Source organism: Entelurus aequoreus, linkage group LG26 (assembly GCF_033978785.1).
Source record: "Entelurus aequoreus isolate RoL-2023_Sb linkage group LG26, RoL_Eaeq_v1.1, whole genome shotgun sequence".
Lineage (NCBI taxonomy): Eukaryota > Metazoa > Chordata > Actinopteri > Syngnathiformes > Syngnathidae > Entelurus > Entelurus aequoreus.
Window position 1 is genome coordinate 36,843,435 of NC_084756.1, and position 27,305 is coordinate 36,870,739.

At 37.9% G+C, this 27,305-nt stretch overlaps 1 protein-coding gene across 2 annotated transcripts; it reads left to right on the forward strand.

Annotated features, from left to right (window-relative positions):
• Positions 1-80: 80 nt before the first annotated feature.
• On the forward strand, positions 81-24,374 carry LOC133643457 (mitochondrial potassium channel-like). Of its 2 annotated transcripts, none has more exons than XM_062038051.1 (7): positions 81-102; positions 7,294-7,349; positions 7,436-7,610; positions 11,027-11,164; positions 11,261-11,425; positions 20,162-20,368; positions 23,425-24,374. In XM_062038051.1, the coding sequence occupies exons 2-7, from the start codon at positions 7,345-7,347 to the stop codon at positions 23,914-23,916; spliced, it is 1,182 nt and encodes a 393-aa protein (XP_061894035.1). In that variant the 5' UTR covers positions 81-102; positions 7,294-7,344; the 3' UTR covers positions 23,917-24,374. The 2 variants fall into 2 exon arrangements, with proteins under 2 accessions (XP_061894035.1, XP_061894034.1); XM_062038050.1 differs by lacking the exon at positions 81-102 and adding an exon at positions 3,494-3,648 and having other exon boundaries at positions 7,296-7,349; positions 23,425-24,369.
• The last annotated feature ends 2,931 nt before the right edge of the window (positions 24,375-27,305 follow it).

Genomic DNA, 27,305 nt, shown 5'->3' on the forward strand with positions numbered 1-27,305 from the left:
CCTGGCTAGGCTACTTGTTTCATTTGACATTAGAATGATGACTCTCGGCGGCCAAATTACTGTCAAGGTGACATGTCTATTTTTAAAAACTAACTGGAATATAGGAATGTGTTCCGTTTATTGTTATATAGACAGCTTTTAAACAATAAAGCGCTCAGGAACGTGGTGCTAAATGCTAACTAGCAGCTAGCAAGCTAATCGTGTATTTAACGTTTATTGTATTTAATGTGAATGTTTATTGACTGAATATAATGACACACATTTGTAGATATTCAAAACAACGTCTCACCCTCCCTGCCGGACATGGTGCGATGCTAAATAACGTGGATTTAGGATAAATATTTGTGTGTTCGGGTAAGAAAACACCACATTTGCTTAGGCGGAGTCGCGCTGTAAGGACCCAAGAACATCTTCTGTACTGCCTACTGGCGCTGACGAGACGCGGGGCCGCCATCTTGGAGTGGTGATCCGCTCCACTCAGTGCAATTCATTTGGCAGGAGCAATGAACTGTCAGCGCATTGAATTCATCTTACCTCACTGAATGCCACTGATTTTCACAAGCTGTTTTGGTCATACGTGTAGCGATGATAAAGGACACATGTTTTATTATTCTTAGTTTGCTTAACAGTTATAGAATATTCTTATATGCTATAAGTCAGTGTTTTTCAACCTTTTTTGAACCAAGGCACATTTTTAGCGTTGAAAAAATGTGGAGGCACACCACCAGCAGCAATCATTAAAAAACAAAACTCAGTTGACAGTAAAAAGTCGTTGTCGCAATTGTTGGATATGACTTTAAAGCATAACCAAGCATGCGTCACTATAGCTCTTGTCTCAAAGTAGGTGTACTGTCACCACCTGTCACATCACACCCTGACTTATTTTGAGTTTTTTGCTGTTTTTTTGTGTGTAGTGTTTTACTTCTTGTCTTGTGCTCCTATTTTGGTGGCTTTTTCTCTCTTTTTTGTATTTTCCTGTAGCAGTTTCTGGTCTTTTTTTGAACTATATTTCCGCATCTACTTTGTTTTAGCAATCAAGAATATTTCAGTTGTTTTTATCATTCTTTGTGGGGACATTGTTGATTGTCATGTCATGTTCGGATATACATTGTGGACGCCGTCTTTGCTCCACAGTAAGTCTTTGCTGTCGTCCAGCATTCTGTTTTTGTTTACTTTGTAGCCAGTTCCGTTTTAGTTTGGTTCTGCATAGCCTTCCCTTAGCTTCAATGCCTTTTCTTACCGGCACTCACCTTTTGTTTATTTCTGGTTTAAGCATTAGACACCTTTTTACCTGCACGCTGCCTCCCGCTGTTTCCGACATCTACAAAGCAATTAGCTACCTGCTGCCACCTACTGATACGGCATAGTATTACATGGTTACTCTGCCGAGCTCTAGACAGCACCGACACTCAACAACAACACATCAATTGCTGACTATAATTACTGGTTCGCAAAAAATATTTTTAACCCAAATAGGTGAAATTAGATAATCTCCCACGGCACACCAGACTGTATCTCACGGCACACTAGTGTGCCGCGGCACAGTGGTTGAAAAACACTGCTATAAGTGACCAGACGTCCGAGATCAAAACTGGGAATATAATCCCAGAGAAGGGTCAGCTATTTTTAAGTTGAAGAAACAACATGATTAGGTTATATATACATGCGTATATCCTACATAAACAATGTATGAATACATTAGATATCTATATATCTTATAGACTGTATCTCTGTTGCTGCAGCAGCTGAGAGTTTATTCTGTCTTGACACTTTGTATTGATATTTTGTATTACGTTCTTCCCTTAAATGATCATGTTTACAGTGATTGTTTTATATGTATTTTTTATGTATGTCGCTTTGGATAAAAGCGTCTGCCAAATACTTAAACATAAACATATATAAACACCTGAAAGTCTTTATATCAACTAAAACCACCAATCTGTTTCGCTGCATTCATAATAAAACCAAATTCTGTCTTAATTCAGTGTTGGCTTTTACAATCTTTATCTTCATCATTTATTTCAACATTATGTTATTCAAGTATGACATTTTTAAATGTAATTAATTTCATTGACAAGCAATTATATTATGGTCATACTCTTGTTTGCCGGCGGCTACGATTTCAGTACTATTGAAGATCTTTGCTCCTTCCCAACTCTGTGGCAATATTCTTTTCACAAAATACAACCAGTAGTACGTTAATGTTCAATCTCACTTGTGAAAGGTAATCCTATTTTCAACAGTCCGCTCATTTGAGCAGGAAAACGCTGAACACTGCAAAAAGTCAGTGTTCAAAAACAAAAAATGAGGGGTATTTTATTTGAACTAAGCCAAATTATCTGCCAATAGAACAAGAAAATTTGGCCTGTCAAGACTTTCCAAAACAAGTCAAATTAGCTAACTTCAGTGAACCCAAAAATAGCTTAAAATAAGTATATTCTCACTAATAACAAGTGCACTTTTCTAGGTAGAAAAAAAGAGACCTTTTTGCTCAATATGTTGAAAAATATTCTTAAATGAAGTAAATGCTAGTTCCATTATCTTGACATAATGATATGCGCTCGGCATTACATTTCTTGAAACCAGCAAACTTATATTAAAAAACAATTTATTGTTCTTAATGGAAAGGCAACAAGGCAAGCGCTTGTTACTCTCGGGGTCTCCTAGCCGCTCAGGCAAATCATATGGTCTAAAAATGCATTTTTCCATCGATAACATGACATCATCGCGCCAAATGCGTGCTCTTTCAGTCAATTAGTGCGCATATATACAGGCCGGCCCGCGGCCAAAAATGTTTTTATTGTCATTTTGAAGAATTCATCTGAATGTGCATGAACTATTTCTGTTCAAAATTGTTAGAAATGTCACATGTTAAATGTTTAATTATTAACTGTCAGTTTACTGTGCTGTGCCAACTCTACTACTATATGAGTACGTATTTTCTATTGTTTCATTGAAAATAAAACAGCAAAGTCCATTTGGCTGTCATCTGTTTTAATTATGAGACACAATTGTGTCAAAGTCATGATTTTTTTTCATGCTTGAAATAAGAAATTATTACTTTAAAAAAAAGTAGTTTTATACTTGTGAGTGTTGATGACACAGCTTTGCAACAGTTGATATTCTAGTTTCAAGCATGTTTTACTCAATATAGCTCATCAAATCTCAGCAACAAGCTGTAATATCTTACTGAGATCATTTAGGACCGAAACACTTAAAACAAGTAAAACACTAACATAAAATCTGCTTAGTGAGAATAATTATCTTATGAGACAGAAAATAAGCAAATATCACCTTATTTGAGATATTTTATCTTACTTAGATTCCAGTTTTTGCAGTGTGAACACCATCTTTGTTTTCCACCTGTCAACTGTCAGTTTAGGCTGCTCATCACCACTTCAAGATGGCGGCCGAATTTCTCACGTCACAGCAGCTAATGCTGCGTCTACTCATAACCTGTCTATGGTAAGGAACCTCATCCCCGGAAGTAGAATCCTGACCCGGAAATAGAAGGATGAATATATGCCGGAATAAAAACCTCGTGACCTGGCTAGGCTACTTGCTTCATTTGACATTAGAATGATGACTCTCGGCGGCCAAAATACTGTCAAGGGGACATGTCTGTTTTAAAAACAAACTGGAATATAGGTATGTGTTCTGTTTATTGTTATATAGACAGCTTTTAAACAATATCACGCCCAGGAACGTGGTGCTAAATGCTAACTAGCAGCTAGCAAGCTAATCCTGTATTTAAAGTTTATTGTATTTAAATGTGAATGTTTATTAACTGAATATATTCATGGCACTTACATGTTTAAAGTTGTGGCTAATGTGGGATTTTTTATGAGATTTATCAAAGGTGACCGGTTGATTCATTTGTAATCTTAATCGCCCAATCTTTATTAGTTTTTATTTTTATTTTATTTTTTGGACAGCAAACATACATTTATAATTCACTCAACAGTCAAGGCACTTTCAACAACAAGGAAAGAACACAAAAGCAAATACTAGACTAGACCAGACTTCCTTTTTATTGTCATTCAAATTTGAACTTTACACTACAGATAAGAACGACATTTCGTTGCATTAGCTCATGGTAGTGCAGGATAAAAGAGCAATATGTTGCAGATATAAATAAATAGAATACTGTACAGATAAATATATTGCACTATATACAGATGGAGCATTAATTATTAATAAATAATAATAATAAAAAGACAAAAAGGGCTAACTAAATCACTTTAAATGTTTTTAACAAAAAATTCAATTCAATCAATCAATCAATGTTTATTTATATAGCCCTAAGAGTCCAGTCCATAGTGGATCTAACATAATAGTGAGAGTCCAGTCTATAGTGGATCTAACATAATAGTGAGAGTCCAGTCCATAGTGGATCTAACATAATAGTGTGAGTCCAGTCCATAGTGGATGTAACATAATAGTGAGAGTCCAGTCCATAGTGGATCTAACATAATAGTGTGAGAGTCCAGTCCATAGTGGATCTAACATAATAGTGAGAGTCCAGTCCATAGTGGATCTAACATAATAGTGTGAGAGTCCAGTCCATGGTGGATCTAACATAATAGTGTGAGAGTCCAGTCCATAGTAGATCTAACATAATAGTGTGAGAGTCCAGTCCATAGTGGATCTAACATAATAGTGAGAGTCCAGTCCATAGTGGATCTAACATAATAGTGTGAGAGTCCAGTCCATAGTGGATCTAACATAATAGTGTGAGAGTCCAGTCCATAGTGGGGCCAGCAGGAAACCATCTCGATCGGAGACGGGTCAGCAGCACAGAGATGTCCCCAACCGATGCACAAATGAGCGGTCCACCCCGGATCCCGACTCTGGACAGCCAGCACTTCATCCATGGCCACCGGACCTGTGTCCCCCCCCCCCTACACAAGCGAAAGGGGGGCAGAAGAGAAAAGAAAAGAAACGGCAGATCAACTGGTCTAAAAGGGGGTCTATTTAAAGGCTAGAGTATACAAATGAGTTTTAAGATGGGACTTAAAGGCCTACTGAAACCCACTACTACCGACCACGCAGTCTGATAGTTTATATATCAATGATGAAATCTTAACATTATAACACATGCCAATACGGCCGGGTTAACTTATAAAGTGACATTTTAAATTTGCCGCTAAACTTCCGGTTCGAAACGCCTCTGCGGATGACGTATGCGTGTGACGTAGCCCGGCGAACACGGGTATGCCTTCCACATTGAAGCCGATACGAAAAAGCTCTCTTTTCATTTCATAATTCCACAGTATTCTGGACATCTGTGTTCGTGAATCTGTTTCAATCATGTTCATTGCATTATGGAGAAGGAAGCCAAGCAAGCAAAGAAGAAAGTTGTCGGTGCGAAATGGACGTATTTTTCGAACGTAGTCAGCCACAACAGTACACAGCCGGCGCTTCTTTGTTTACATTCCCGGAAGATGCAGTCAAGATGGAAGAACTCGGATAACAGAGACTCTAACCAGGAGGACTTTTGATTTGGATACACAGACGCCTGTAGAGAACTGGGACAACACAGACTCTTACCAGGATTACTTTGATTTGGATGACAAAGACGCAGACGTGCTACTGTGAGTATGCAGCTTTGGCTTTTTTTTGCGTATGTACGTAACTTTTTTAAAATATATAAGCTTTATGAACCTTGGGTTAGGTGAACGGTCTTTTGGGCTGAGTGATTGTGTGTGTTGATCATGTGTTTGAATTGTATTGGCGTGTTCTATGGAGCTAGGAGCTAGCAGAGGAGCTAGGAGCTAGCATAACACGTACCGTACCGTACGTGCGCGTCACGTACTAACTTTTTAAAAATATATAAGCTTTATGAACCTTGGGTTAGGTGAACGGTCTTTTGGGCTGAGTGATTGTGTGTGTTGATCAGGTGTTTGAATTGTATTGGCGTGTTCTATGGAGCTAGGAGCTAGCAGAGGAGCTAGGAGCTAGCATAACAAACACGCAGGTGTTATTATGCAGGATTAATTTGTGGCATATTAAATATAAGCCTGGTTGTGTTGTGGCTAATAGAGTATATATATGTCTTGTGTTTATTTACTGTTGTAGTCATTCCCAGCTGAATATCAGGTACCGTGAGTATGCAGCCTTGGCTGCTAAACATTCGATAACTTGACCGTATGTGCGCGTCACGTACGTAACTTTTTAAAAATATATAAGCTTTATGAACCTTGGGTTAGGTAAACGGTCTTTTGGGCTGAGTGATTGTGTGTGTTGATCAGGTGTTTGAATTGTATTGGCGTGTTCTATGGAGCTAGGAGCTAGCAGAGGAGCTAGGAGCTAGCATAACAAACACGCAGGTGTTTTTATGCAGGATTAATTTGTGGCATATTAAATATAAGCCTGGTTGTGTTGTGGCTAATAGAGTATATATATGTCTTGTGTTTATTTACTGTTGTAGTCATTCCCAGCTGAATATCAGGTCACCCTCGGCTCTCACAGCATCTTCCCTATCTGAATAGCTTCAACTCCCCACTAGTCCTTCACTTGCACTTTACTCATCCACAAATCTTTCATCCTCGCTCAAATTAATGGGGAAATTGTCGCTTTCTCGGTCCGAATCTCTCTCACTTCATGCGGCCATCATTGTAAACAATAGGGAACTTTGCGTATATGTTCAACTGACTACGTCACGCTACTTCCGGTAGGTGCAAGCCTTTTTTTTATCAGATACCAAAAGTTGCAATCTTTATCGTCGTTGTTCTATACTAAATCCTTTCAGCAAAAATATGGCAATATCGCGAAATGATCAAGTATGACACATAGAATAGATCTGCTATCCCCGTTTAAATAAAAAAAATTCATTTCAGTAGGCCTTTAAATGCTTCTACTGAGGTAGCATCTCTAACTGTTACCGGTAGGGCATTCCAGACTACTGGAGCCCCAATAGAAAACGCTCTATAGCCCACAGACTTTGTTTGGGCTCTGGGAATCACTAATAAGCCGGAGTTCTTTGAACGCAGATTTCTATGGTACAATGCAGTCGGCAAGATAGGCTGGAGCTAGACCTAATTCAAGGTCTTTTGTACTCTTAATTATTCTCCAAGATTTGATTGCTAATTGTAAATTATTAAGCGAATTAGAAAATGTAGGCCTTACTTTCATAAATCCACATTCATGTAGACTTTTTTTTGCCTGTTGACAAACATGTCTATGTTACAGTCCTTTATAAAAAATACCAAATTTGGTTTATTCTATAGTGAATGGGAACATCTGCACAGCCTTGTTTTTCAGCCAATCTCTGATCTCCTCCATCTTTATTACAGTTGCTGGGGAGACTTTGCGGCTTAGACAGTTTTCCTATTGCGTGTCTCGATGAGGTACTGTTCTTCACTGGATTTAGTTGTCTGTAATTCATCACAATCACGTCATCAGCGCTGACTAACATTTGTGTTCATTGTGTCAGGTACAGAGGTCATGGCTCGTGTTGTCTGTCCCGCCTCTTCCTGCTTGGACCTCGGCCAGACCGGATGTGTGTGGTCCGCGGCTACAGTGCCCAACACCGGCCGAGTGGCCCGGGGCGTCCTGATGGGAAGGATGGACCCGAGAGCGCGAAGGAACGTGCGCTGTCAGCCTTACAAGTAGGACTGGGAATCGTACGACAACTGACGATTCCATTCAGATTCCTTGGGTGACACTTACATTTAGAATTGATTCACTCAATGGTATCAAATTGTAACAAAGCCTTTTCAAAAGTCTACAAGTTTAGAAGCTCATCTTGACGTACACACAGAGCGATTAAGCACCAAGATTGCCTAAAAAAAGATTTAAAAAACAACCGATTCCGATTCCTGAAAATTAGGAATGGATTTAAAATCGGAATAAAAAAGAACTACGTTTTGGATTTTTGCACTTTTTTTTTTAGCACCCCTGTAGAGTGAAAATACTGCCAAAACTCCACAAACACACCAAAATATTACAGCATCAGTTACTCACTCTGTTTGTAATATAACGATTCGCAGGTAAAAAATTTTTTTTAAAAAAAGGCAAAAAAAACTATTTTCTGTAAGTAAAAAAAAACATTTCGCACATATAAAAACATTTTTTTGCAGGTAAAAAAAAAACGATTTGCAAGTATAAAACATGTTTCTGCAATTTAAATTAATGTTTTGCAAGTTAAAAAAAAATGTTTTCTGCAAGTAAAAAAAAAAGATTCACAAGAAGAAAAACAATTTTCTGCAAGTAAAAAAAATTTGTTTGCAAGTATTAAAAACACATTCCTGCAATTATTTAAAAAAATTCTGCAAGTATGATTTGCAGGTATATAAAAAAAAAAAGTAAGTTAAGTTAAAACTTTTGGCAGTAATATTCCACCCTGCGCGATCCACACACTTGCACTCAGAGTACTCGTAATTTGCTCTCTACACCGACAGGTGGTGCTGCTGAGACAATTCAACTACTAGCGACTTTAAATAATTTTACTGTTATTTGCGCATGGTGCCATCCGTCAAAAACAACAAATAAGATGCAGAGTAGGGAGTAAAATGACGGACAGAAGAGGGGAAAAAAGCTTTCCTCTCTTCTGTCCCCACACTGCTTCTTCTTCTTTATTTTTGGCGGACGGAACCATGAGCAAATAACAGTAGCAGATGGCCTTAAATTGACTCAGCAGCAACACCTGCCTGTGTAGGGTAGGAATTACAGGTGCTGTGAGTGCAAGTGTGTGAATGGCGCAGGTTGGAATATTACTGGCAAAAGTTTTAACTTGAAAATCATGTTTTTAATACTTGTGAATCATTTTATAATTGAAGAAAAAATGTTTTTATACTTGTGAACCATTTTTTTTTATTGAAGAAATTTTTTTTTTTAACTTGGGAATCATTTTTCAATTGAAAAACATGTTTTTATACTTGAGTCAATTATTAATTAAAGAAAAAAAATGTTTATACTTGCGAGGCATTTTCTTACTTGAAAAAAAATAGCTTTTTTACTTCTGAATAATTTTTTTAATTGAAAAACCTTTTTTTATACTTGTGGATTATATTTTTAATTGAAGAAAAATGTTTTTTTACTTGAGTAATTTTTTTAATTGAAAAACATTTTTCTATACATGTGGATCATATTTTTAATTGAAGAAAAAAAAAATTTTATACTTGGAAATCATTTTTTAATTGAAAAAAAAGTTTTTATACTTGCGAGTCATTTTTTTTACTTGAAAAAAATGTTTTTATACTTGCAAATCATTCTTTTAATTGAAGAAAATGTTTTTTATACTTGGGAATCATTTTCTTAATTGAAGAAAAATGTTTTTATGCTTCAGTCATTTTTTAATTGAAGTAAGATGTTTTTATACTTGCGAGTCATTTTTTAAATTGACATTATTATTTTTTCATACTTGCGATTAATATTTTTTACTCAAAGAAAAAGTTTTTATACTTGCGAGTAATTTTTTTACTTGGAAAAAAAAAAGTTTTTATACTTGCAAATCATTCTTTTAATTGAAGAAAATGTTTTTTTATACTTGGGAATCATTTTCTTAATTGAAGATTTTTTTTATACTTGAGTCATTTTTTAATTGAAGTAAAATGTTTTTATACGTTCTAGTCATTTTTTAAATTGAAAATATTTTTTTTATACTTGTGATTAATTTTTTTACTCAAGAAAAAGTTTTTATACTTGCGAGTCATTTTTTTTTACTTGGAAAAAAATGTTTTTATACTTGCAAATCATTCTTTTAATTGAAGAAAATGTTTTTTATACTTGGTAATCATTTTCTTAAATTGAAGAAAAATGTTTTTATACGTGCGGGTCATTTTTTAAATTGAAGAAAATGTTTTTTTACTTCAGTAATTTTTTTAATTGAAAAACATTTTTCTATACATGTGGATCCTATTTTTAATTGAAGAAAAAAAATGTTATACTTGGAAATCATTTTTAAATTGAAAAAAAAGTTTTTATACTTGCGAGTCATTTTTTTTACTTGAAAAAAATGTTTTTATACTTGCAAATCATTTTTTTAATTGAAGAAAATGTTTTTTATACTTGGGAATCATTTTCTTAATTGAAGAAATATGTTTTTATGCTTCAGTAATTTTTTAATTGAAGTAAAATGTTTTTATACGTGCGAGTCATTTTTTAAATTGACATTATTTTTTCATACTTGCGATTAATATTTTTTACTCAAAGAAAAAGTTTTTATACTTGCGAGTCATTTTTTTACTTGAAAAAAAATGTTTTTATACTTGCAAATCATTCTTTTATTTGAAGAAAAAGTTTTTTTATACTTGGGAATCATTTTCTTAATTGAATAAGTTTTTTTTTATACTTGAGTCATTTTTTAATTGAAGTAAAATGTTTTTATACGTGCCAGTCATTTTTTAAATTGCAAATATTTTTTTTTATACTTGTGATTAATTTTTTTACTCAAAGAAAAAGTTTTTATACTTGCGAGTCATTTTTTTTTACTTGGAAAAAAATGTTTTTATACTTGCAAATCATTCTTTTAATTGAAGAAAATGTTTTTTATACTTGGTAATCATTTTCTTAAATTGAAGAAAAATGTTTTTATACGTGCGGGTCATTTTTTAAATTGAAGAAAATGTTTTTTGTACTGGAGTCATTTTTTAATTGAAGTAAAATGTTTTTATACGTGCGGGTCATTTTTTAAATTGAAAATGTATTTTTTTTATACTTGCGATTCATTTTTTTACTCAAAAAATATGTTTTTATACTTGAGTAATTATTTTAATTGAAGAAAATGTTTTTTTGTTAACTTGAAAATTGTTTTTTAATTGAAGAAAATCTTTTTATTTACTTGCAAATTGTTGGGCTTGACTAAAATAATTTGTTTGTGGAGTTTTTTCAGTAATACGAAAAAGAACCATCTCAGGTCAAACACAAGCACTTACATGCTGGTTGACCTCTAATTCGTTCTTGTCCCATAAGAAAATAATGTCAGTAGAAATAATGTGTTCCAGGGTCAAAGTGTTTTGCTGCCGAAGAGAAAAAACTAATCCAGTAACAGCGACATCATAACTGCCCCCTTTCCCTCCTCTAGCATGCAGGTCAGTTGGGGCATCAGTGGGGTCAAAGGTCGGCACAGATGGCCACCGCCGCCATGAACCGTTGGTGGGAGAGGTATGAGGAGTTTGTCGGCCTCAACGAGGTCCGTGGCGCTCAGGCAAATGTCACAGAGGTCAGTAGACGAGTTCGCTTTGCTTCCAACCGTGATACCCGACGAACACGGTTTTATCCGGATCTGATTCAGATTTGCCCCCGGTTTGTTTCCTAGGCTGAGGCGGCGTTCATGGTTTCCAGGGGGATGGTGCGCGAGGCTCACGGCAGCCTGGAGACCCTGCAGGCCCGGCTGAAGGAGGTCAGGGACAGGCTGGACAGAGTCTCCAGGGAGGAGGCGCACTACCTGGAGCTGGCCACGCTGGAGCACAAACTGCTGCAGGTGAGCTGAGGCCTCACAACGCCGAGAGCGCCACAAAACAAAACATTCACAGCTGCTTGTCATGACACGAGGGACGGGAATGCAAAACCACTTCCAACTCCTTGGAATCGCTTGCCATTCTCCCAAACGAGTCCTTGGAATGATGTAATCACGCAACGTCACAGTAACACTAAACACTAAAGTTTAGTTGCATTTTAACAGAAAACATCGCAACAGCGCTACTTGTAAGTAGGGTTGGGTATCGAGTATCGAGTATCGATTGGAACCGGGACTAACTTTCCGATTCTCCCGGAATCGTTCAAAAGTTTAAATTTCGATTCCTATTTTCGATACCAGTCCGCCGACCGGAAAAAAATATGTCCGCCGAACCGGAAGAAGAAGCCGCTGAACACCAACGAAGAAGCGCCCACCGCCGGAAGTGTTAGCATAGCCGAGCGAGTCAGTCAAGCTCAAGCATGGATAGCGGGCGTCGGCGGTCGAAAGTGTGGCTTTACTTTACAAAAAAAAATGAAATAACCGCGAAATAACAGAGCTCCATGTCCATCAAGAAAGGAGTGGAGAGAGAGCTGCAGATGTACCAGGACGTTCCACCGATACTTATATCTGACGACCCTGCTGCATGGTGGTGGTCCGGTGGAACCAACAAAAGACTTATCCTTTGCTGTCAGATCTCGCTTTCTCCTATTTATGCGTTCAAGCTTCTTCCACACCCAGCGAACGTGTATTTTCCACAGCAGGAGACACTATCTGTCCAGAACGCTCACGCATCCTGCCTGAGAAGGCGGATATGGTCATTTTCCTAAACAAGAACTGTCTCTGATTTTATACTGTACCTGCTGCTAATCTGGACTGGGTTTTGCAAGTTGTTTCTTATTGTTTATTTGCTTTTCTGCACCAGGTTAGCCCATCAGTGGGAGCACGCTAACATTTTTAAGTACCTGCAGCATCATACACTTGTGTGTGTAAATGTGTTTTCATGAGGTTTCCTGCAGCATCATACACTTGTGTGTGTAAATGTGTTTTCATGAGGTTTCCTGCAGCATCATACACTTATGTGTAAATGTGTTTTCATGAGGTTTCCTGCAGCATCATACACTTATGTGTAAATGTGTTTTCATGAGGTTTCCTGCAGCATCATACACTTATGTGTAAATGTGTTTTCATGAGGTTTCCTGCAGCATCATACACTTATGTGTAAATGTGTTTTCATGAGGTTTCCTGCAGCATCATACACTTATGTGTAAATGTGTTTTCGTGAGGTTTCCTGCAGCATCATACACTTATGTGTAAATGTGTTTTCATGAGGTTTCCTGCAGCATCATACACTTATGTGTAAATGTGTTTTCATGAGGTTTCCTGCAGCATCATACACTTATGTGTAAATGTGTTTTCATGAGGTTTCCTGCAGCATCATACACTTATGTGTAAATGTGTTTTCATGAGGTTTCCTGCAGCATCATACACTTATGTGTAAATGTGTTTTCATGAGGTTTTCAGAAATAAAGCTCTCTTGAGGAAAGTGTACCCCTGGGAAAATGTATTCATAATTTATAATATTTATATTCAAGTTCATAGATTTGATATTTATATTCTAGTTGAAAACAGCCCTGTGAGGAATTGATAGTAAAGTTCATAAAAAGTTAATAGAATTAAAATTGATGGAGAATGTCAGTCTATTTCATTCAGAAAGACTGTAGGTTAGCTAGCTCATTTAAAATATCCAAAACTTTTTTCTGACCCTGCCTCTTAAAAGAATCGGAATCGAGAATCGCCAGGAATCGGAATCGAAACAAAGAATCGGAATCGGAATCGTTCGAATTCAAACGATACCCAACCCTACTTGTAATACCTGCAAGGCTGCTATGTCATCAAGAGGACATAGGAGCATAATGCTGAAACACAGCATGCGATAACTCAAAACCAACGTCACGTTTTTACAAACCCCGTTTCCATATGAGTTGGGAAATGGTGTTAGATGTAAATATAAACGGAATACAATGTTTTTCAAATCCTTTTCAAGCCATATTCAGTTGAATGCACTACAAAGACAAGATATTTGATGTTCAAACACATAAACTTTATTTTTTTTTTGCAAATAATCATTAACTTAGAATTTCATGGCTGCAACACGTGCCAAAGTAGTTGGGAAAGGGCATGTTCACCACTGTGTTACATGGCCTTTCCTTTTAACAACACTCAATAAAGGTTTGGGAACTGAGGAGACACATTTTTGAAGCTTCTCAGGTGGAATTCTTTCCCATTCTTGCTTGATGTACAGCTTAAGTTGTTCAACAGTCCGGGGGTCTCCCTTGTGCTATTTTAGGTGCCACACATTTTCAATGGGAGACAGGTCTGGACTACAGGCAGGCCAGTCTAGTACCCGCACTCTTTTACTATGAAGCCACGTTGATGTAACACGTGGCTTGGCATTGTCTTGCTGAAATAAGCAGGGGCGTCCATGGTAACGTTGCTTAGATGGCAACATATGTAAGCTGTATGTACCTTTCAGCATTAATGGTGCCTTCACAGATGTGTAAGTTACCCATGTCTTGGGCACTAATACACCCCCATACCATCACACATGCTGCCTTTTACACTTTGCGCCTAGAACAATCCGGATGGTTCTTTTCCTCTTTGGTCCGGAGGACACGACGTCCACAGTTTCCAAAAACAATTTGAAATGTGGACTCGTCAGACCACAGAACACTTTTCCACTTTGTATCAGTCCATCTTAGATGAGCTCAGGCCCAGCGAAGCCCACGGCGTTTCTGGGTGTTGTTGATAAACGGTTTTCGCCTTGCATAAGAGAGTTTTAACTTGCACTTACAGATGTAGCGACCAACTGTAGTCACTGACAGTGGGTTTCTGAAGTGTTCCTGAGCCCATGTGGTGATATCCTTTACACACTGATGTGGCTTGTTGATGCAGTACAGCCTGAGGGATGGAAGGTCACGGGCTTAGCTGCTTACGTGCAGTGATTTCTCCAGATTCTCTGAACCCTTTGATGATATTACGGAGCGTAGATGGTGAAATCCCTAAATTCCTTGCAATAGCTGCTTGAGAAAGGTTTTTCTTAAACTGTTCAACAATTTGCTCAGGCATTTGTTGACAAAGTGGTGACCCTCGCCCCATCCTTGTTTGTGAATGACTGAGCATTTCATGGAATCTACTTTTATACCCAATCATGGCACCCACCTGTTCCCAATTTGCCTGTTCACCTGTGGGATGTTCCAAATAAGTGTTTGATGAGCATTCCTCAACTTTATCAGTATTTATTGCCACCTTTCCCAACTTCTTTGTCACGTGTTGCTGCCATCAAATTCTACAGTTAATGATTATTTGCAAAAAATGTATCAGTTTGAACATCAAATATGTTGTCTTTGTAGCATATTCAACTGAATATGGCTTGAAAATGATTTGCAAATCATTGTATTCCGTTTATATTTACATCTAACACAATTCCCCAACTCATATGGAAACGGGGTTTGTAGATGAACATGACAAGAGACAGATTCTGACTGGCTCCGAGGGGGGGGCAGTTAGTACTCGCTGCAGTACCTCGCTCTTTTTACACTCAGGCCAGGACAGGCGAAATTCACCGAGCAGTGACTAAGTTTGTGGTCAAACGGTTGCACCAATTTGCCAAAGTGCTCCTTATTTTCGGTAGGTGAATGTTCAAGTTGCATGTTTTCCTTATCATATTAAAACAGGTGGAACTCATAACATTAGAATATTGTGTAAAAGTCCATTAATGTTAGCAATTCAACTTCAAATGTGAAACTAATATGTGATATAAACTCATTACATGCAAAATATGTCAAACCTTTTATTATAAGTTTGATTAACATAGCTTACAATTTTTGAAAACTCAACATTTTCTGACATTTTCAATTCAAGGTTTTCATTCATAAACTGTAAGCCATAATCATCCAAATTGGATTGAAAAGTCTTAAAATATAGTGAGTTGCATGTTAGGAGCCAGTGTCATATATTAGTTTCACCTTGTAAGTCTAAACAAACATTTGCACCATATTCAATTTTTTTAGGTTCACCAGTATATTTTCTAGGGAAATGACAAAGTTTCTCAAAAGTTTTATAAATGTTACATTCTTGTGTAATTGCCACATATTTTTTAAATTGGTCAATTCTGCCGAATAATATTTATTTCTTATATTTATTTTCAAGAAAAATAATATTTCCCAAGTTACGTATGTGCCTCTTAAAGGGGAACTGCTCTTTTTTTTTCCATGTTGACTATCGTTCACAATCGTTATGAGACACAAGAAAACAAACGTTTATTTAATTTTTTTTTGCATTCTAACATGTAAAAATGGGCTTGTTCTTGGTGGCCAGCAATGCAGCTAATGGAAGCAATCAATTCTACCTCTAAATCACTTAAAAAATGCATTCAAAAACCGTCAACAACACGTCGGTGTTAGCCGTAAAAGCTAACTGCTGCGAGCGATAAGCTAGCTTCTACGTCAGCACAAAACGCATTTGAGTTTGTAAGGGACAACAATGTGATAAGACACCAATCTGTACTGAGTGAAAAACATGAACAATCATATTACAGTATCTGTAAAGTATTATTTTAATTTTTGTTTGTACACAGCTAGCAAGACAGCATATGTAGTGTAGTTTTAATAACATGCATGACGTGCTGCGTGTATCATGAGCAATATAAAGTGTGACTCACTCCATGGACAGTTGTCTGTTTGGTCCAGCTGGCAGGGGACGTTTTTTTCCGGTTCATTTGGGTAAGCACTCCATTTATGTTGAAATAGGTAGGCTTCAAATTCCACATTTTGCAGCTTCAGAGTCACTTTCACCTCGCTCGGCTTCCGTCTGCTCCAAGGTCTCACCCTTCCTTCATGCTCGCTTCTAGAAGCAGTAGTTCAACCTCAGTATATTCAGCTTCAAAAAGATAAGGTTGTGAATCCTCATTTGTCCAAAAATAGTTGTCTTCGTTGTTTGTTACCAAGTCTGCCATGATTACAACCCACTCAATTTTTTTTCCGTAAATAGGAACACACATTTGATGCTAGAAGTCTGATGTGCGCTGCCATGGAAACGGAAATAAATGCGCAGAGGAATTAGTTCAGGCAATGATTACAATGATCAAATTAAAGTAAATATTGAAAATATTACATATTGTTATGAAGGTGTCTGTTACTACATTATATATATAATTGCAGTGTGTATATAAAACATTACATATTGTTATGAAAGTGTCTATTACAACATTATATATATACTTGCAGTGTGTATATTGTACATATTACATATTGTTATAAAGGTGTCTGTTACTACATAATATATAGATATACTTGCAGTGTGTATATTGAACATGTTACATATTGTTATGAAGGTGTCTGTTACTACATTATATATATACTTGCAGTGTGTATATTGTACATATTACATATTGTTATGAAGGTGTCTGTTACTACATTATATATATACTTGCAGTGTGTATATTGAACATGTTACATATTGTTATGAAGGTGTCTGTTACTACATTATATATATACTTGCAGTGTGTATATTGTACATATTACATATTGTTATGAAGGTGTCTGTTACTACATTATATATATACTTGCAGTGTGTATATTGTACATATTACATATTGTTATGAAGGTGTCTGTTACTACATTATATATATACTTGCAGTGTGTATATTGTACATATTACATATTGTTATGAAGGTGTCTGTTACTACATTATATATATACTTGCAGTGTGTATATTGTACATATTACATATTCTTATGAAGGTGTCTGTTACTACATTATATATATACTTGCAGTGTGTATATTGTACATATTACATATTGTTATGAAGGTGTCTGTTACTACATTATATATATATACTTGCAGTGTGTATATTGTACATATTACATATTGTTATGAAGGTGTCTGTTACTACATTATATATATACTTGCAGTGTGTATATAAAACATTACATATTGTTATGAAGGTGTCTGTTACTACATTATATATATACTTACAGTGTGTATATTGTACATATTGTTATGAAGGTGTCTGTTACTACATTATATATATACTTGCAGTGTGTATATTGTACATATTACATATTGTTATGAAGGTGTCTGTTACTACATGATATACAGTGCCCTCCAAAAGTATTGGAACAGTGAGTCCAATTTGTTTATTTTTGTTGTAGACTGAAAACATTTGGGTTTGACATCAAAAGATGAAAATGGGACAAGAGATCAACATTTCAGCTTTTATTTCCAGGTATTTACATCTGGATCTGATACACAACTTAGAAGATAGCACATTTTGTTTGAAACTACCCATTTTTCATCAGAGCAAAAGTATTGGAACATGTGACTGACAGGTGTGTTTTGTTGCCCAGATGTCTCCCAATTACATTGATTATTCAAACAATAAATAGCACTGAATGTCTGAGCGCAGTTTCAGATTGGGTAGGATAGGTTTTGCCTGTGCAGACTGCATTTAGAGGTAGAACCAACATGAAAACCAGAGAGCTGTCTATGGGTGAAAAAGAAGCAATTGTGAATGTGAGAGAAGATGGACAATCAATCAGAGCCATTGTACAAACATTGGCCATAGCCAGTACAACCATTTGGAATGTCCTGAAGAAGAAAGAAACCACTTGTGTACTAAGCAACAGATGTCGAACAGGTAGACCAAGGAAAACATCAGCAGTTGATGACAGAAACATTGTGAGAGCTATAAAGAAAGACCCTAAAACAACCGTTAGTGACATCAGCAACAACCTCCGGAGGGCAGGAGTGAAGGTATCCCAATCTACTGTTCGCAGAAGACTTCATGAACAGAAGTACAGAGGCTACACCAGAAGATGCAAACCACTCATTAGCAAGAAGAATAGGAAGGCCAGGCTGGAATTTGCCAAAAGGTACAGAGATGAGCCTCAAAAATTCTAGGAAAAAGTTTTATGGACTGAAGAGACAAAGATTAACTTCTTCCAAAGTGATGGAAAGGCGAAAGTTTGGAGAAAGAAAGGATCTGCCCATGATCCCAAACATACAAGCTCATCTGTGAAACACGGCGGAGGTAATGTCATGGCTTGGGCTTGCATGCATTCTTCTGGGACGGGCTCTTTCATCTTCATTGATGATGTAACACATGATGGCAGCAGCAAAATTAACTCAGAAGTCTACAGAAACATTTTGTCTGCTAATTTAAAGAAAGATGCAACCAAACTGATTGGGAGATCCTTCGTCATGCAGCAAGATAGTGACCCAAAACACACTGCCAAAACAATAAAGGAGTTTATCAGGGGCAAGAAGTGGAAGGTTTTAGACTGACCAAGTCAGTCTCCAGACTTAAACCCAATAGAGCATGCATTTTACCTGCTGAAGAGTAGACTGAAGGGAGTAACCCCCCAAAACAAACAACAACTGAAAGAGGCTGCGGTGAAAGCCTGGAAAAGCATCACAAAAGAAGAATGCAACAGTTTGGTGATGTCAATGTCTCACGGGCTTGATGCACTTATTGAAAGCAAAGGATTTGCAACTAAATATTAAGTCTTATTTACTTTAATCTATTTTAAGTTTATATGTTCCAATACTTTTGCTCACCTAAAAATGTTGTGTTCCATTACAATTAATGCTATCTTCTAAGTAGTGTATCAGATCCAGATGTAAATACCTGGAAATAAAAGCTGAAATGTTGATCTCTTGTCTCATATTCATCTTTTGATGTTAAACCCAAATGTTTTTAGTCTACAACAAAAATAAAGGAATTGGCCTCACTGTTCCAATACTTTTGGAGGGCACTGTATATAATTGCAGTGTGTATATTGTACATATTACATATTGTTATGAAGGTGTCTGTTACTACATTATATATATATACTTGCAGTGTGTATATTGTACATATTACATATTGTTATGAAGGTGTCTGTTACTACATTATATATATACTTGCAGTGTGTATATTGTACATATTACATATTGTTATGAAGGTGTCTGTTACTACATTATATATATACTTGCAGTGTGTATATAAAACATTACATATTGTTATGAAGGTGTCTGTTACTACATTATATATATACTTACAGTGTGTATATTGTACATATTGTTATGAAGGTGTCTGTTACTACATTATATATATACTTGCAGTGTGTATATAAAACGTTAAAAGAGGGTTTTGAAATAGTTTTAGAGACTTTGAAGGCTGCAACAGTGACTCCTATTAGCCGCATCTTCCAAGCGCTTTTGTAATCATATTTAAAATCCTTAAAACGCATGTTGTTGATTGGGAACGACGGGCAAAATTAAAAAAAAAAAAAGTGCATTTCCCCTTAAAGAAGTCACTGTAGGCTTTGTACGGTCATGTGACCTCTAAACTATACACAATTGATGCTAATCCACCTGTTTGCTCTCTTTTTTCCCCCCAAATAAGAATCGATAAGAGAACCAAATCGTAAAGTGGAATCATCAGTTCCCATCCCTTCACGGGGCAACGTGTAACCGGACCATGCAGTCCACTCAGTAATGAGCAGAACTGGGGCGATTCCTCGACTTTCATCAAAGAAATGTCCTCTTACGCATAATACGATTATAAGCTTGCAGTGTTTGCCGTCAAAATCTCCAAAATCTATTTGTGGCGCCCAAAACGAATCCCTGGCGGTGGTGCCATCGAGTCATTAATAAATGGTATGTATGCGGACTTGAAGCCATAAAATGATCTGAGGCCCGTGTGGCGTCCTGACCGCAGGAGGAGCGCCGCCTGAGAACGGCCTACGAGCACGCCGAGGGCTCGGAGAGGGAGAAGTTCGCCTCGTTCTCGGCCGCCGTCAGGGAGAGTCACGAGAAGGAGAGGACGCGAGCCGAGCGCACCAAGAACTGGTCCGTGATTGGCTCGGTGCTGGGAGCCCTGATCGGGGTCATGGGGTCCACGTACGTCAACCGCGTCCGACTGCAGGTGAGAAAAGTGCTTTAGTCTTGTGCCTGCAAATGATTATTAGCCATGCAAAAATTACCCTCATAAACTGCTGTAAATATTACCATTTCATAAAGTAATTGATCATAAAGCAATGATTGATTACCGCATTTTTGAAACACTGCTAATTTCCTGGAGCTAATCGCTTGAATGCTATCATGAATACATTAACGTCTTCTTCCATCACAAACTACACCTGTTAAAATAAACATATCGACACTCTCAAATATGAATAACATGTCTCCTGAAGAAGCCAGAATGATATTTAATGTTTCTTCTGCCAAGAAAGTATATTGTGTTAAAATATTTCAGTGTGTACTTTTTGAGCACATTTCACAATACCATGATGAACTCAGTGGCCTAGTGGTGAGAATGTCCACCCTGAGATGGGTAGGTTGTGAGGAGCACTCTATTGCGGCCATAACACCCTCTTAAAAACCACCAACAATGCTCCGTTTACGTTTTGTGGCCTGAATATTAACCAAGTATTAGCGCTATTGTTATTATAAGCACTTAAACCACGCCTCTCACCTGGATAGTAGAAGGTTGTGGACGTAAACCGAGATGTTGGTCAACTTTGCGGTCCCTTTTTTAAATGTTATTTTTTACATCTGGCAAGATTATGATTATTTCTTCATCTAAACGGGAAGATATAAACATCCCATCCGTCGGCATCCCCGCGAGAGCAGACATTATACAGTAAGTGATTGTTTTACTACGTTGGTAGTTTCTATATCTTGTTTAGCACTTAGTAATACTGCTACACGATGCTTGGTGTTTCGCTAAAGTTTAGCACGCAGCTTCTAAAACTTGTAGATCGTCCTCCTTATATTCAGGCTCAAAAACATAAGTTTCTGGATCATCATTTGTCCCAAAGTAGGGTTTGTTGTCTCATGAAGTCTGTGTTGTTGTTGAAGGAAAAAGCAACCGTTGTAATGTGTTTGAAAATGAGCAAACTACGTAAATATTACATGTTATTATGAATGTTACTGCATTACATGTGTACTTACAGCATGTCTAGAAAACGTTGGCGGTGTTCAAGATGTTTTTTAGTATGATGCGGCTAACAATGCAGCTAACAGGAGCACTCTATTGCGCCCATAACACCCTCTTAAAAACCACCAACAATGCTCCGTTTAAGTTTTGTGACCTGAATATTAACCAAGTATTAGCGCTATTGTCATAAGTGCTAAAACACTTTTAGTGGCGCATTGATCACAGAGAGCTAACTAGCTCATGCTGCCATATTGACATATCTCATCACCTCTAAGTGGGTAAAAGTTCATTCCAGATGATAAACCACGCCTCTCACCTGGATAGTAGAAGGTTGTGGACGTAAACCGAGATGTTGGTCAACTTTGCGGTCTCTTTTTTAAATGTTATTTTTTACATCTGGCAAGATTATGATTATTTCTTCATCTAAACGGGAAGATATAAACATCCCATCCGTCGGCATCCCCGCGAGAGCAGACATTATACAGTAAGTGATTGTTTTATTATGTTGGTAGTTTCTATATCTTGTTTAGCACTTAGTAATACTGTTACACGATGCTTAGTGTTTCACTAAAGTTTAGCACACAGCTTCTAAAACTTGTAGATCGTCCTCCTTATATTCAGGCTCAAAAACATACGTTTCTGGATCATCATTTGTCCCAAAGTAGGGTTTGTTGTCTCATGAAGTCTGTTTTTTTATTGATTGATTGATTGATTGATTGAAACTTTTATTAGTGGACTGCACAGTTCAGTACATATTCCGTACAATTGACCACTAAATGGTAACACCCCAATTAGTTTTTCGACTTGTTTAAGTCGGGGTCCACGTTAATCAATTCATGGTACATTTGTTGTTGTTGAAGGAAAAAGCAACCGTTGTAATGTGTTTAAAAATGAGCAAACTACGTAAATATTACGTGTTATTATGAATGTTACTGCATTACATGTGTACTTACAGCATGTCTAGAAAACGTTGGCGGTGTTTAAGATGTTTTTTAGTATGATGTGGCTAACAATGCAGCTAACAGGAGCACTCTATTGCGCCCATAACACCCTCTTAAAAACCACCAACAATGCTCCGTTTACGTTTTGTGACCTGAATATTAACCAAGTATTAGCGCTATTGTTATTATAAGCGCTAAAACGCTTTTAGTGGCGCATTGATCACAGAGAGCTAACTAGCTCATGCTGCCATATTGACATATCTCATCACCTCTAAGTGGGAAAAAGTTCATTCCAGATGATAAACCACGCCTCTCACCTGGATAGTAGAAGGTTGTGGACGTAAACCGAGATGTTGGTCAACTTTGCGGTTATTTTTTACATCTGGCAAGATTATGATTATTTCTTCATCTAAACGGGAAGATATAAACATCCCATCCGTCGGCATCCCCGCGAGAGCAGACATTATACAGTAAGTGATTGTTTTACTATGTTGGTAGTTTCTATATCTTGTTTAGCACTTAGTAATACTGCTACACGATGCTTGGTGTTTTGTTAAAGTTTAGCACGCAGCTTCTAAAACTTGTAGATCGTCCTCCTTATATTCAGGCTCAAAAACATACGTTTCTGGATCATCATTTGTCCCAAAGTAGGGTTTGTTGTCTCATGAAGTCTGTTGTTGTTATTGAAGGAAAAAGCAACCGTTGTAATGTGTTTAAAAATGAGCAAACTACGTAAATATTACATGTTATTATGAATGTTACTGCATTACATGTGTACTTATAGCATGTCTAGAAAACGTTGGAGGTGTTAAGATGTTTTTAGCACGCTTTATAGGTGGAATAGATCCAATCCCCATTACGCTAGCTCCACTGTTAGCTGACTTTTGCTAACATTTATTTCTGTTAAAAACAGTATCGTTCCCCTTTAAGGTAATCCTCTAAATGAAGGACGACGAGCTCAACACTCAGATAGCAGTGGAAGTTGGAGCCATAGGACATATTGAGGAATGACCAGCATGAAAACATCAAAGTGGCTACTATGCACACTTTGTCACTGTTAGCACCCCCCTGTGGTAAAACTGTGTAATGTGTTCTCCACAGGAGCTCAAAAGTCTGCTGCTGGAGGCCCAGAAGGGGCCAGAAAGCCTGCAGGAAGCCCTGAAAGTCCAAGCGGGGAACCATCGCTCGCAGCAGGACGAGCTCCGGGCGCTCATCGACAGCCTCAGGGTCACCCTGAAGGCTCCTCTCCTGACCCGCGCCTCGGCCGTCAGCCCTTCTCCGTCCTCGGGTGAGGTCCGGAGGACAGAGTCCCCCCTGCAGTCCCAAGTGGGGCAGCTGCAGCAAGGACTGGGCAAGGTCCAGAGTGATCTTTCCCTGGTGAGGAGCCTGCTTGAAAGCGCACCGCAGAGGCCGGTCCGAATCGAGACGGCGGACCGGCCGGGGTTGGAGTCGATGGTTCAGACTTTTGAGGACACCCAGAGGACGTTGGGCGAACGCGTCAGCCGGAGCACGCTCTATAACGCCGCCTTCACGTACACGGCGGCCGCCATCACGGTCTCTGCTGTGTACGCTCTCCTCCGGGGGGGTGCATAGCCACGAGCCGTCACACTTCATTCAAAGGAGACCGATGACTCTCTCACTTTTAATTCCGACATACTTGATCATGTATTGTAAATGCACTGAGACAATGATTAAAAACCAGATGTGATTCTCCACCTGCCTGTGTGGTAGTTCCATCAGTGGCCAGACGAGGGCAGCAGCAGCCACTGCAATCAACCGCACGCTGCTGCCACGTCTTCATCTTTAGTCTTGTCAATCATTGAACACCATCACTGTCAATATGTCAACCATTAGGCGCTCGACCACTGCCAATACAACCATGTTGAGAATCAGTAGATGTGTGCCACAGCAGACATTCTTTGTGTTTCCACTCTTCTTGATCATGTGATGGTGCCTCCAGCAGTGGGAGGATCACACATGAGATGAGTGCAGAAACAGGATGTTGCTACAGGCAACATCCAGCTTTCTTCAAAGATCTTCTAATAGTTTGTGGTTGTGTTCAGGCCTGCCTTATACTGTACTCTAATAAGGTCTCATTGTACTGTACTCTAATAAGGTTTACTTATACTGTACTCTAATAAGGTTTACTTATACTGTACTCTAATAAGGTCTCATTGGGGGGATATTCAGCAAAACCAAAGCCCCCCCTTTCCAACTCGGATCACAACACCATACATCTAATACCCACATATAAATCTGTTTTTAAATCAATTAAACCTGAGCATAAGACAATTAATGTGTGGTCAGACGATGCTATTGAGACACTGAAGGGGTGTTTCATGTGCACAGACTGGTCCCTGTTCCATGCACTAGGACTAGATGAGGCTACAGTAACTATAACGGACTACATTGAGTTTTGTGTTGGCAATGTGGTACCCAAGAAAAACATTGTAGTATATCCCAATAACAAACCCTATGTAACAAAAGAAATAAAAGACTGCATAAATAGGAAAAAGCAGGCCTTTAGAAGTAAAGACAGAGCAGGACTGTCAGTTGTCCAAAAAGAACTCAAACAACTTCTCACTAATGCAAGAGAACAACATAGGCTAACAATGGAACATCATCTCCAAATGTCAAATACAAAAAAACTTTGGGACACAATGAAATTAGTCACTAATATGAACCCTGCAAAGAAACAAATCATCACCCTGGATGAGCAGCAAAAATCAAATGAGCTAAATGACTTTTATTTGAGATTCGACCATCAAAACTTCTCTCAGGAGTGTGACAGTGTTTTGCAGTCCCTGCCAGACACTGATGACACCTGCTGCCTGGAAGTCGACCCGACCAGCATTCACCGTCTCTTTAGTAGAGTACGTACAGGCAAGGCCGCAGGCCCTGACGGCCTCCCAGCTTTTTTGCTCAAAAGCTGTGCAGAGGAACTAACTACAGCATGGTGTCCAATATTCCAACAGTCACTTAACACTCACACTGTTCCAGCTCTGTGGAAGAAGTCAATAATAACTCCAGTGCCTAAAAAGCCCGGTGTCACAGTAAACAACGACTTTCGTCCCGTAGCTCTCACTTCGATTGTTATGAAATGTTTTGAAAAATTTGTTGTGTCACTGCTCATGAAGGATGTCAAGCCAAAGTTAGATGTGTACCAGTTTGCGTACAAGCAGGAATGCAGTACTGATGATGCAATCCTTTGCACCTTGCACTTTATCTCCAAGCACCTTGAGAACACAAAAGCTTATGCTAGAATTTTATTTGTTGATTTTAGCTCAGCTTTTAATACAGTGCAAATTCACATACTCTTGGAGAAGCTCAAAGACATGGGTGTAAACTCCACCTTGATCAAATGGTTCCACTCTTTTTTAACAAACAGAACACAGCAAGTGAAGGTCAACAGAACACTGTCAGACACCAAACACTGCAACACAGGCGTCCCACAGGGTTGTGTTGTATCACCAACACTGTTTACATTGTACACCAATGATTGTAGGACTGTGCACCCTAACAATTATATGGTGAAATTTGCGGACGATACCGTGCTCCTAAGCCTTCTACACAAGGATACGGACCCCTCTGTGTACCAAGACGAGATAGACCTATTTATTAGGTGGTGTGATACCAACTATCTTATTTTAAATGTGACCAAGACACAGGAAATGGTTTTGGATCCGAGGAAAGTGACTGACCATAAGCCAGTGGTCATCAAAAATCAGGAAATCACCCAGGTATCCTCATATAAATATTTAGGGATTCATATTGATAATCTTCTCTGCTGGAAGACACATATTGACAAACTGTGCAATAGACTGCAACAGAGGCTATATTTTTTGCGAAGATTAAGATTGTACGGCGTAAGCACCCACATCATGATGATTTTCTACCGTGCCATTGTAGAGAGCATCATTAGATACGGGATCACCTCATGGTTTGGCAACCTAACCATTAAGTTAAAAAGCAAACTGGCCGGCATGCATAAAACGGCAATGAAAATCGTAGGGAGGAAAGAATATGAGCCTATACAGAGCATCTATGAGCAGGCAGTTAGGAAAAAAGCGGAGAAAATTATTTCCAACTCACAACACCCACTCTTCCCTGAATATAGAACCCTGCCATCAGGGAGAAGACTCCGGGTCCCACTATGCAAATCGAACCGCCTTAAATTATCATTTGTCCCAGCCTCCATTAAGCTGACCAACAAGGTGCAATAGAATGTTAATACATAGGTTAGCCCTTTTTTTTTTTTTTTTTTTTTTTTTTTTTAATTTTTTTTTTTATTTTTATTTTTTTTTTTTTTAGCACATAGCACTTTAGAACTAAGCACTTTAGCACAAAGCACTTTATCTATGAGCTCTAGTGCAATGCACACTGGCACTTTATCTTTATCTCCATACTGTAGATTTTATGCCTACATCAAAGTGCCATCTATGTCTATCAAGCTCCATGTTCTGATGTTTAAATGTTAGTTGTCTGGTTGTAGTTGTGTCTGCGCTTGTGTTTTTGTTCTGTTGTTTTTGTGTATGTTAAGAAAGCAATGATGCACTGTGCCCAAGACAAATTTCCCCGCGGGGACAATAAAGTTGAACCTTGACCTTGACCTTGATTGTACTGTACTCTGATAAGGTTTACTTATACTGTACTCTAATAAGGTCTTATTGTACTGTACTCTGATAAGGTTTACTTATACTGTACTTTAATAAGGTCTCATTGTACTGTACTCTGATAAGGTTTACTTATACTGTACTCTAATAGGGTCTCATTGTACTGTACTCTGATAAGGTTTACTTATACTGGACTCTAATAAGGTCTCCTTATGCTGTACTCTAATAAGGTTTCCTTATATTGTACACTCATAAGGTTTTCTTATACTGTACTCTAATAAGGTTTACTTATACTGTACTCTAATAAGGTTTCCTTATACTGTACTCTAATAAGGTCTCATTTTACTGTACTCTAATAAGATGTCTTTA